The sequence below is a fragment of the Myotis nattereri genome, assembly GCF_964212035.1.
Source record: "Myotis nattereri genome assembly, chromosome: 15".
In the NCBI taxonomy this organism is placed as follows: Eukaryota; Metazoa; Chordata; class Mammalia; order Chiroptera; family Vespertilionidae; genus Myotis; species Myotis nattereri.
This window is the reverse complement of record NC_138090.1, coordinates 2415364-2426067: the sequence shown is the minus strand read 5'-3', so window position 1 is coordinate 2426067 and position 10704 is coordinate 2415364. Positions and strand designations below refer to the sequence as shown.

The window sequence follows — 10704 nt, the reverse complement described above, 5'->3', positions numbered from 1 at the left end:
AGGGCGGCGGGTCCAGTTCCAACCTCCGTGGCCACGGGCCGGGTAAGGTGAGCAGGGAGACACAGGCCTCGAGTCCCAAGTCCGGGCCCAGCCGGCTCCGGGCGGCAGCACGTGCACCTCCCAGGCCACCGCGCACGCCCCGCCCCGCCCCGCCGCGCATGCACGCGCCCAGCATTAGGCAGCCCGACCAGCCCACACGCAGGCTGCCCCTTGCGCCTTCGCCCGCTGGGGGGCGCTCCCCTCTCACCCCTCGCGCCTTTACCGCGGGAGCCGCACCTCCCCTGCGATTCTACTCCCTACTCAGGACGCGCGCGCCTCCTACCTGCGGACGGAAGAGGGAGACGGGCGGCAGGGCTGAGCGGGTTGAACAAGACGGTGGCAGGAGACAGCAGGCGAGAGAGCGAGCTGCCGCGGAGAACGGTTCGGGTGCGCGCGCGCGCTCCCGGCCTCGCTCCCTCCGTCGTCTCCAGGCCAGAGCCCAACCCCGCTGCCGCGCGCCGCCCGCCTCGCCCAGCCTAATAACAACGGCGCCCGGGGTCAGGTGGCCGCGCGCGGACAACGCCGCCATTGGCCCGGCGGGGAGCGCGGCGCTCCCGGATTGGCCGGGAGGCGGAGCCTCGGCCGGGCGGGGGCGGGGCTGTAGAGGGAGGCGGGCGGGGAAGCGGAGGGGGCGGGGCCAGGCCGCGGTCCGCGCCTTTGTGCCCGGCGCGCGCTCTCCGCCGCTCCGGCTGCAGCGCCGGCTGCATCAATAATTCAGAGCGGCGGCGGCGGTGCCAGCGGCGGGTGCGGGCAGGCGGCGGCGGAAGCAGCGGGGACCGAGAGGCAGCGGCTATGCATCCAAGTGCGGCTGGGCAGCCGCGGCTCCCCTGAGGCCCCGGCGGGGCTCCGGGAGCGTCGCGCGGGGGGCACGGCTGTTCGGGAGTGCAAGGAAGAGCAGGAGTGTCCAGAGCGGCTTCGGCGGAGCTGCGCACGGAGCTGAGGAGGGGGCTCCGGAGCGGGGCTGGGGCGGGGGGGCGGCTGGCGCAGGCGGCCCCCGGGGTGGGGGGCGGGGTGGGCGCCGCCGCCGCGATGCTGGGTGTCGTGGAGCTATTGCTGCTCGGGGCGGTGTGGCTGGCGGGCCCGGCTCGGGGGCAGAATGAGACGGAACCCATCGTGCTGGAGGGCAAGTGCCTGGTGGTGTGCGACTCCAACCCCACGTCCGACCCCACGGGCACAGCGCTGGGCATCTCTGTGCGCTCCGGCAGCGCCAAGGTGGCCTTTTCTGCCATCAGAAGCACCAACCACGAGCCCTCCGAGATGAGTAATCGCACCATGATCATCTACTTCGACCAGGTGAGCGCTACGCGTAGCCTGGACTGGTAGGGGGTGGGGGAGAGGAGGAAGGTGGGCGCCCCTATTCCCCAAGGTCTCTGCGGAGGCGCGGTGGCAGAGTTCGGATTGACTCTTGCCTGCTCCCCTCCGCCCCCGTCTCGTTATAGGTACTAGTGAACATCGGGAACAACTTTGATTCAGAACGCAGCACTTTCATCGCCCCGCGCAAAGGGATCTACAGTTTTAACTTCCACGTGGTAAAAGTCTACAACAGACAGACCATCCAGGTCAGCCGCCGCCTCCGGGCCAGGCCCGGCCTGGGTAGGGGGCTGCTAGCCGCGGGAGTGAGCGGCCGCGTGGGAGTGGGAGAAAAGAGGAGCAGCTGCACGGCCCGGCCCGTCCGGCTGAGTAGCAGGGGCTCTTGCTTCGGTGGCTTGGGCTGCCCCTTGCTTCTCCTGCCTTTGGCTCTTGGAACCTAATCCCCTCCCCAAAGACAGAGGTACGCTCCTCCGGCCTTCTGAGCCCCCCACAGAGGTTTCTCTCGCGCTTTCCTCTGAGATTGCAGGGGTTTCCCCTAGAGGTTGCTTTAGCATCACAGGCACTTCCTGCTGCCCCCAGATTTCCCTGACCCCCGCCCTTCAGCACCACGGACAGTACCCCGACCCCTAGTTCCGGCTCCGAAGCCGGCGGGACGCCGGTGCGCCAGCCTTGCGCACGGCGCTCAGGTGGCCTCCGCCGTTCCTTTGCGGACCTGCTCTGGGTCTTGGAACTAGCGGCGCGGAGCCCGAGCGGGTGAAGGGTGGAGGAAGAAGGGAAGGCGCATCGTGCCACTCCCTCCCTCCCGGCTCCAGTCTCGTCCCAGCCCGCTATCACTGGTTCCCGGGGTGCTCGAAGGTGTCTAGGTTTCCTTTGGGGTGAGACGGAGATGGAATGCGCGGCTGGGAAGAGGGGGCGCGCGGGGCCCTTGGCCGCCGAGGCCACCGCAAGGGCAAAACCAGGCGGCAGGTGCGAGGAGCGGCCGGCCGGAGCTGGACAGGAACTGAGCCTGGGGTTTGGGGATGGAGCGCGGAATGCAGCTTTGCGCGAGATTTCTCTTTAGTCCGAAGCCTCGCCGGGCTCCTCCCCCGTCTCTTCCGTGTCGGGCCAGGCAGCTAGGAGCTGGGGGAGCCAGGGTTTTGTGTGTGTTTGTTTTCCCAGGAGCACCAAGAGCCGGGTTGTCTGAGTTTCCGTTTGAGCCTTGGGGGTGGGGTTGAGGGGGCGGGGGACTAAGGTGTCAGGGCGCTTGAGCCACCTATGGGTCCCTCAAATTGAATTTTTTTTTTTTTTAAAAAAAAAAGCGCCCTCAGGATGCGATGGGCGAATGAAGGTGACTCCGGTGAGGGGCAGACCCATCCTCTCTCATCTAGATGGGCGCCTTTTGTCCCCACTGGACCTTCGGCAGTAACCTGCAAAGCCCCTTCCCCACCCTCCCATCCCGCACCTCCCTCCCGCGTCCTGGCCTTTAAGGCTGAGCGCTCAGCGCGCAGGTCCCGTCTCTACTGCCGCTTCGGTACCATCTTGGCTGCCACCCTGAAGCGAGCCTCTCTCTCTCTCGCAGGTGAGCCTGATGTTAAACGGGTGGCCGGTGATTTCAGCGTTCGCCGGTGACCAGGACGTGACCCGGGAGGCCGCCAGCAACGGAGTCCTCATCCAGATGGAGAAAGGCGACCGGGCCTACCTCAAGCTGGAGCGGGGCAACCTGATGGGCGGCTGGAAGTACTCGACCTTCTCCGGGTTCCTCGTGTTTCCCCTCTGACGGCCTCGTCTCCGGAGCAGGAGGCCGGGAGCGGGCGAGGCAGGAGGAGAGGGGGGATGCGCAGGAGGCCGACACGTAAAGGACTCGAAACTCCCCCCCACGTAACGCAACTGTATCCTGCGAAAGGCGCGCGCAGGCGGCCCGCGGAGGCGGTGGGACGACTGTGTCCGGTTACTCATTTGGATAAGTAGATCCCAGCTAGCTCTGCGCACTCCCCTTTCCAAAAATAGGCTGCCTCCCCCTTCCAGTTGCAGTGTCGGAGGAAGAGAGAGACCGCCTCATCGGTCCTCACCGCCCCCCTGTCCCCGTTCCCCACGAGTTACCGAAAAGAAACTTTGTATTTCACTGTAGAACGGGAAATGCCTTCCCTCCCGGGTCCCCTGCTGAAATCCAATGCGCCCCTCCCCCGTCTTAGCCGCAGCGGGGTAAGTTTGTATTTTTATTTCGTGATGGAGGCGGCGGTTTTTCATTTGGCGAGTCCTGCTCTACTCACAACACTGCTCAAGAGTCCTTTAGCTGAAGATACTTCGTCCTCGGCTGCTGCTTAGCAGAGAAAGGACTCACCTGGGTGGTGACTGGTTTAAAAAAAATATATATAAATATATATATCATTTGTACACGAAGGACTTCCCAGTGGACACCGGCCGTGTTTCCGTATTTCTATGTCCCCATTCGGAGTGATCGTGAAACCCAAGGCTGCTTGATATTCTGACGCTTGTCGACCCCCTCGTGTTCTGTGGCTCCAACTAACCACCGCCGGGAGGTTCCTCCGGGCCCTTCGGCGTCTGTCCTCTGTAACATACGTGTGAATAGCCAGGAGTTCAATTTGCTTTCATCCAATAAAGTCGAAGTGGGACTTTTCTTTTTCTGACACGCTTTCTCAACTCCGCATCTTCCCCAGCTGCGAGGTTTGAGGGTCGGGGTGCAGAAGGGTGAGGCTCCGAATGTGGGAGGCGAGCTAGCCTGCGACCCTGCAACCAGGTCAGCTGCCAGGGCTACTGCGCCCAGCCGCCCAAGCGCGGGCCTCCCCGCACCAGGCCTGGGGCCAGCCCTGCACTCGCCTGTGTTCCCTGCTTTGGCGCGAACATAAGAAATTTGACCGAAATCTTACTAGGCCAGGCGGGGCTGCCGGCCGGAAGCTTTTTCGAAGTCCACGTACACTGGGAATAATGCGGATCGCAGGAGCTGGAACCCGCTGCCCTGAGGGGCGCGCTTCCCACGCCTTTGCCCCTGGGCGGCTCCCGCCGTGCGCTCCCGCCGCGCGCTCCCCGTTCCAAGCAGCGTTTCCTTCCCGCCGCTCCAAGTCCAGGGCCTGCCCTCCTTACCGGCCCGCACCCGGGACTGGCGCTCATCACTGGGCTCTTGGTCAAGAGGTTCCTTTAGGAGTGTTGATTGTACGGAACAGAATGTGAAAGCAAAATTGAAATAAACAACGTCGTTTTAAGTCTGGAAGTCTGCCCCGGTCGCTTGGGCAATGGGGAGGTTGCGCGCGCCGGGAAAGCTGGTGGACGGGCGACTACGGGCCTCCGGGTGGAACCCTTGGCCTGGATGGCCCCAAGGGCTCTGGTCCTTCTACAAGCTTTTTTGTTTTTCCTTCCCACCCAAGATTCAGGGATGAATTTAATTAGCTCGTGGGGGTGGGAAGAAGGGAGAATTACAGTGTAATAAGCAAGGTATCTCAGGATGGAGAGATTCGCTTAGCAAGCTGGCCTTCCTTGTGTCTCCTCTGCTACCAGTCCGGGCACATCCCCAGCGGGCGCTCTGCTGCCCCAGCGCCCAGGCCCAGGGAGGAGGGTCGGTAGGGACTTGGGAAGTGAGCCACAGACGAAGGGCTTTTCTCTTCCCGCCTAGCAGTTCCCCTCCCCGCAGGTCAGCCCCCAGGGAAGCGGAGGTGAGGTGGAGCAGGAACTTTCTGTTTAAAAGCGCACAACAGGATTCTTTTTAAATAGAGACGCTCAGAGATGTTTTCCCCCCCGCATTCCAGGGCTCCACCCAGACCCAACCAACTGCTCTGCCCTGGCAAAGCCAGGTTCCAGCCTCTGTGCGCCCAGGTACTCCCCAGGAGAGGAGGGGCAGCAAAGCCAGGTTCCAGCCTCTGTGGGCCCAGGTACTCCCCAGGAGAGGAGGGGCAGCAGCCACTGACCCAGGGGGCTGCGCCCAGATGCGCTGGGAGCTCAGTGGCTGCAGGTGGGTGGTCACCCCTCTTCCTGAGGAGGGGACCTTCTGGGTGGTCCAGGCTGTGCCCCTTCTGGGTGACTTTGGCAAGCCCCCCTCTTGGGGCTCGGTTTGCCTGTGTGTATAAAGACAGAGAGGGGGCTAAACATCCCCCAGAGTCCCTCCCGTTCCAGGCCGCAGCTGGCCTGTTTCCTGCCTGGGTTTAGTGAGTCCTGGCTGCAGCCGGCGCTGACCCGGCTCCCAGGGGCCAGCTCCCGAGGCCAGGCCTGGGGCTGGCCTGAGGCCGGGGGAGGCCTGTGCAGCCAGGCCTGGCCCTCACGCTCACTTTGAGCCCCTGCCTGGGGCCTGGGAGCTGCACACCGGGGAGCACGTGGGCTCCCAGTGGGACAGAGGGGAGTGTGATCCTTGATGTGCTCTGGGTCCGGCTGCTTCCCCAAGCCCTGCCCTGGGCATTGGAGACCCTTCTCAGTCTGGTTCCAGTCACTTCTGCCTGCGGATTCCTTCCCTCTGCCATTCAGGGGACCCCCCCCCATCACCATCTTGGTGCCCCTGCCCCGCTGTCTCTCTGCTTCACGCTGAAGTACAGTCTCTCTCTGCTTTGCAAAAGCCGAGTCTTTCTGGGAATTCAAGCAGCTCAGCTGCCAGGCTGCCTCCGCGGGAAGCAACCCTGTCCATTCGCACAGGCCCTTCCTGCCCCAGGCCACCACCCCACCCTCCCGCCAGGCCCTGTGGGGTGATGGGTGGGGGTGTGCCCTTCGCCCTGCAGCGGTTTCATGAGCTGGGGCTGCCCTAGTCAGCAAGTGCTCAGAGGGCTGAGCTGCACGCCTGCCCGGAGGGCTGTGGGGAGCATGGGGTTCCCCACCCCCAATCTGCCTCACCTTCAGGTCTGAGCCTCCTATTGGCCTGGGGCAGAGGGGGCTCCTCAGGGACCTGGAGTTAGAGGCCTCTCTGGGGCCCAGCCCTTGGCAGCTGGGCCCTCCCTCAGGTGGGACTCTGGCTGGTGTGCTGGGGGTTGAGAGGGAGAGAAAGGGCCTCGGCCGGCCGCCAGAGACCGCCCTGCCCCAACCAGAGGCTCCCCTCACAGAGGCCTCCTTTCCTCTGAGAACCCTCTGCCCCTCCCAGACCTGGGCCCTGCCTCCTGCTTTCTTCTCAATCAAATCCAACCAGAAGAGAGCCTTTAGGGGTCCCAGGAGCACCCCCTCACCCAGCCTCACCCTCAGGCTGAAGGACTCCTCCCTGCCGGGGTCACCTCATCTCCTTCCTTTCCTGCTGCCTCAGAAGTAAATGTCACCTCCTCCGGAGGCCTTCCTCACCCCAGATCGGAATAGCGGTCCCCCTTCCGGGCCCCCTCTTTGGAGGGGGGGTCTCTCTTACCACCTTCCTCCTCAGCTCCCGAATGTGAGGGGTGGCCTAGAGGTGTCCAGGGTGTCCCCCTGGTGGTCCCCTCGGACCCAGGCCTTCAGGAGTCTGCCTCCCCCTTCCCCGTTCCCCGCCCACTCCTATTCCCCGCCCACCTCTCACTCCCCGCCCACTCCTATTCCCCGCCCACCTCTCACTCCCCGCCCACTCCTATTCCCCGCCCACTTCTCATTCCCCGCCCACTTCCCATTCCCCGCCCACTTCCAGTTCCCCGCCCACTTCTCATTCCCCGCCCACCTCCCAGCGTGGCCTTGGTCCAGTCCTTGCTGGCTTTCCACAAAAGAGCGAACATTCACCTACTCCGGGGGAGGCCCTGGGAGGGAAAGCCGGGTGCACCTGCTCTGAGCCAATTCCTGGGGAGGAGAGTCCCCGGGGCAAGGACAAAGGTCCCGGCTGGCTGCCTGGGGCTCCTTGTGGAAGAAACAAGCACGTTCTCGGAGCCTCAGTCTGCTCACCTTTCAAATGGGACAATAAGGCCTCAGAGCAGGTGCTGGGGAGACTGTGCTAAGGGCATAAGCGATGCCCAGCACTGCCTGAGGCACGGGAGGTGCGGAATGAAAGGCAGCAGCAATCGGGAGCAGAGCACACGGCCACAGCGCGGGCCACAGGATACACGGAACAGGTGGGAGACTGAACCAGCCCGGGAGGAACAGAGCAAGCGAGTGGCATTAGGAAGAGGATCCTGTGCCCCCCCCCCCCCAAGACCCCCGTCTTCCCACCCTCCTCCAGTTCTTCAGGAGAAAGGTGATTTCAGGCCGGAACTGCCTCCTCTCCAGCCCCAAGGCTCATGTTTCCCTGGACCCCGTGTGGATGAATATCCTTTGTCTGCATGTCTGCATGCTCCCCCCTCAGGGCCCGAGCCCGCCCCCATGGCTGTGGCCCTTCAGAGGGTGAGCACCCGCCCAGGCAGGACTGGAACCTGCTCCTCCCGCTCGGGCCAGCGCCTCCCATGGCGCCAGGCATAGAGCAGGTGTCCTGCGATTGCGTCATGGTGAAACCAAACTGCGCCTGGCACTGCCACAGGGAAGGGAGCCAGCCAGTGAACGCCCCTCAGGAACTTCCTGGACCTCACCGTCCGGCCCAGCCCCCATCGCTGACAGGAGCGCCCACAGGGAGGTGCCCCAGACCCCGCCCAGGCAGGGAACCCTTCCCACGCACCTGCTCTTGCTCCCCCCCTTTCCATAGCACTCTGGGCCCAGCCTGTCCCCAGGAAGCCCCAGTTTTGACCCTGAGAGAGATGTGAGCAGAGGCAGCCAGGAAGAGGCTGGTGGTGCCAACCGGCTGGTGCCAGCAGAGTGGCAAGGAGTACGCAGTAGCCACATGATGCCCGGGCCCCAGGGGAGCTGGGATTTGCCCCTCAGACCTGGGCTGTGGCTGGCCATGGGTGGGGTCTCTGGTCTGTGTTCCAGTGAAAACAGAACCGCCTCTGAAATCCCCTCCCAGCGCTGGGCTCTGCTGCAGACCGCGGAGGTGGAGCCATGGAAGGAAAAACAAGGGTTCCCCCAGGCCCCCTGCCTTCCCCGGACCCAGGGTCCCGCTGGGGGTGCAGCCCCAGGAGCTCCCTCCACGGCCCTGCTCACCAGCAGCGACCTGCTTCTGGGCGAGGCCCAGAGCGCCTTTCAGAAAGGACTGCAGACTCTCAGGGAAACTTTCAAGGGGCAAGAGGGGCTGCCCCGCAGAGGCGGCGCCGTGGGGCCCCCCTTCCTCGTGTGGAAGGAAGCTGGTGCCTGCCCGGTCCTGGGTCCGGGATTCTCTGCATTGGGAGGGACTCAGCAGTAAACGCCCCATGTGGACGGACTTCCAGCCGACAGTCGTTAATGACCGCGTGGCTCCAACGATGGGATTCACACGCGGCAGGGGACAAGCCTGCCCTTCCACTGCCTCGTCTTCATCAACGTTGGTCCATTTGGGTCTCAGTGATGTTCCACGTGCTCTCTCTCCATCTCTCTCCATCTCTTCTTTCCAAGGAGTTCATTTCAGGTCGACGGATTGTTTGCTTATTCAGATGGTGCCCAGGGAGAGGACACGTCAGCAATGCCAACTGAGCTGTGGGCACAGCTCGCAGCTCCTCCGTCACGCGCATCTGACTGTCCAGTGCTCTTCCTGCCCCTCCGCTGGGCTCTCCCCGCTTCCCGAGTGGGAACCTGCTTGGCGGGCTCTCGAGCCTGGGGCCTGCACGATGGGGCCTCCGTGTGAGTGGTGGCGGTGCAGGGACGGGCAGTGAGGCTGCGAGGCCTGGGGGTCTGCGCCTGGGTCCTCTAACTGCGCCCCCATCTCTGTCCTGAGAAGCTGGGGTCCCTGCTGAGGGCAGAAGCAAGCCTGTCCCCCAGGGAGCAAACTGTCCGACCTCTTGGGCCCATCCCAGCTGGAAGCCTGTGGCGTGCAGGTCGCTCCTGGCAGCAGCTGGGGTCTTCGTGCCCGAGCCCAGCTCACAACTGGACCCAGAAACGCACCTCCCAGCCCCGCCCACAGCCACAGCCAGCGGGTGACCGGGTCTCAGAGCTGCCCTGTGAGTCTCCTTTGGGCTCCTCGAAACCCACGCTCCCCTCAGGAGCCAGAGTGAGCTTCTCAGCGCAAACCAAACCGAGAATCCTCCGCTTAAACCCACCCGGCGCCTGCGCCAGGCTGGGCCTCGCGGTCCGGCCCGGCTGACCACAGCTCACCGGCTGTGGCTCCCCTCCTGGCTCTCTTCCGTGCGGAGCAGCTCATTTCCGACTTCTGTCCCCTCCTAGGACGCGCCACGCTGTCTCCTGTCCCAGCACCTTTGCCCATGCCCAGGCTCTGAGGGTGAGGGACACTCTTCCACCCCTGCCCTCCGGGCTTTGTGTGGCTGTCTCCTCCTCCGAGTCTCAGCAGGCCACCCCACGCCCCCTCTCTGTGACTCGGGGCCCCTCTGTGATGTCACCAGGTGAGCCTTATTACACGCCCCCAGATGTAATACATGCCCTCAGGGGTCTGCTTGCTTCCTTGCTGGCTCCCTCCCTCCCCAGCAATAGAGACCTGGTCTGTCCAGGGCATCGCTTTACGCCCCGAGTTTGGAACAGAACCGGAAAGAGTAGGGGCTTGACTCATGTGTGAAGGACTGAGTGGCAAGCCCGCCACCCGGCCCGCTCCCCGGAGCTCGGGGCTCCTGCTGCCTCCGGGCGCATTGGTCCGTCTTCCCACGGGTCCCTTTCCGGGGAGCTCGGCGGGGGGGGACCTTCAGACACATCACCCACCAGGAGCCACATCCACCCCCGGGGAAGCCCTGAGGTCAAGGCCGGGGGCTGGACGATGGGTCTCCACTGGCCCAGCGAATGGCTCTTTCGCTTGTTCACGTCTGTTGTTAAATTCGCTTAATTCAGCGAACCACACAGAAGTGAGAAAACTGGGATGAGCGGGGAATTACTGAATTTTTCCACTGAAGTTGCTCTGCAACCAACCAAGCAAAAGCAAGAACAAGGAGGAGAGGGACCGTGGCCTGGGGCGGAGGTGACGAGCAGCCGGGAGGCCGTTCCTGGAACTGGGACTGCCCGTGGAGCGGAGGTGGGGCCAGGGCAGGGGCCAGGGCCGCAGGATCCTAGGCACAGCGGGGAGGCGGCTTCCCGGCCCTCTCCACAGTGGGAGAAGGCGGCGTCGGGGCAGACATGGCGGCCGTGTGAGGCTCAGGCTGTCGGAAAAGGACATGTGTCCTCAGGTCGAAGGGTATCCTCCCCGGAAATCCCCAGGGAGCTGGAGCTGTCAATCAAACACCCACTCAGCACTGCTTGGCTCAGGGCCCCTGCTCTGCGGGCCCCATGGGGAACCAGACGGGCCCGCCTCGCGCACAGTCCAGCTGCAGGGCCATGGTGGGGATGCGCCGTTGGGGGGTCCTCATGGTCCAAGTCAACTTTCACAACCTTTGGGCTTCACCCTCCTTTATTATTATTATTATTATTATTATTATTATTATTATTATGTATTTGTATTGATTTCAGAGAGGGAGGGAGAGGGAGAGAGAAACATCCATGATGAGAGAGAATCAT

The 10704-nt window shown here is 63.8% G+C and overlaps 1 protein-coding gene across 1 annotated transcript; it reads left to right on the top strand.

The window, feature by feature from the left end:
- Positions 1 to 1046: 1046 nt before the first annotated feature.
- Positions 1047 to 3967, top strand: CBLN1 (cerebellin 1 precursor). Its single transcript, XM_081108004.1, has 3 exons — positions 1047 to 1332; positions 1479 to 1598; positions 2909 to 3967. The coding sequence occupies exons 1-3, from the start codon at positions 1069 to 1071 to the stop codon at positions 3104 to 3106; spliced, it is 582 nt and encodes a 193-aa protein (XP_080964130.1). The 5' UTR covers positions 1047 to 1068; the 3' UTR covers positions 3107 to 3967.
- The last annotated feature ends 6737 nt before the right edge of the window (positions 3968 to 10704 follow it).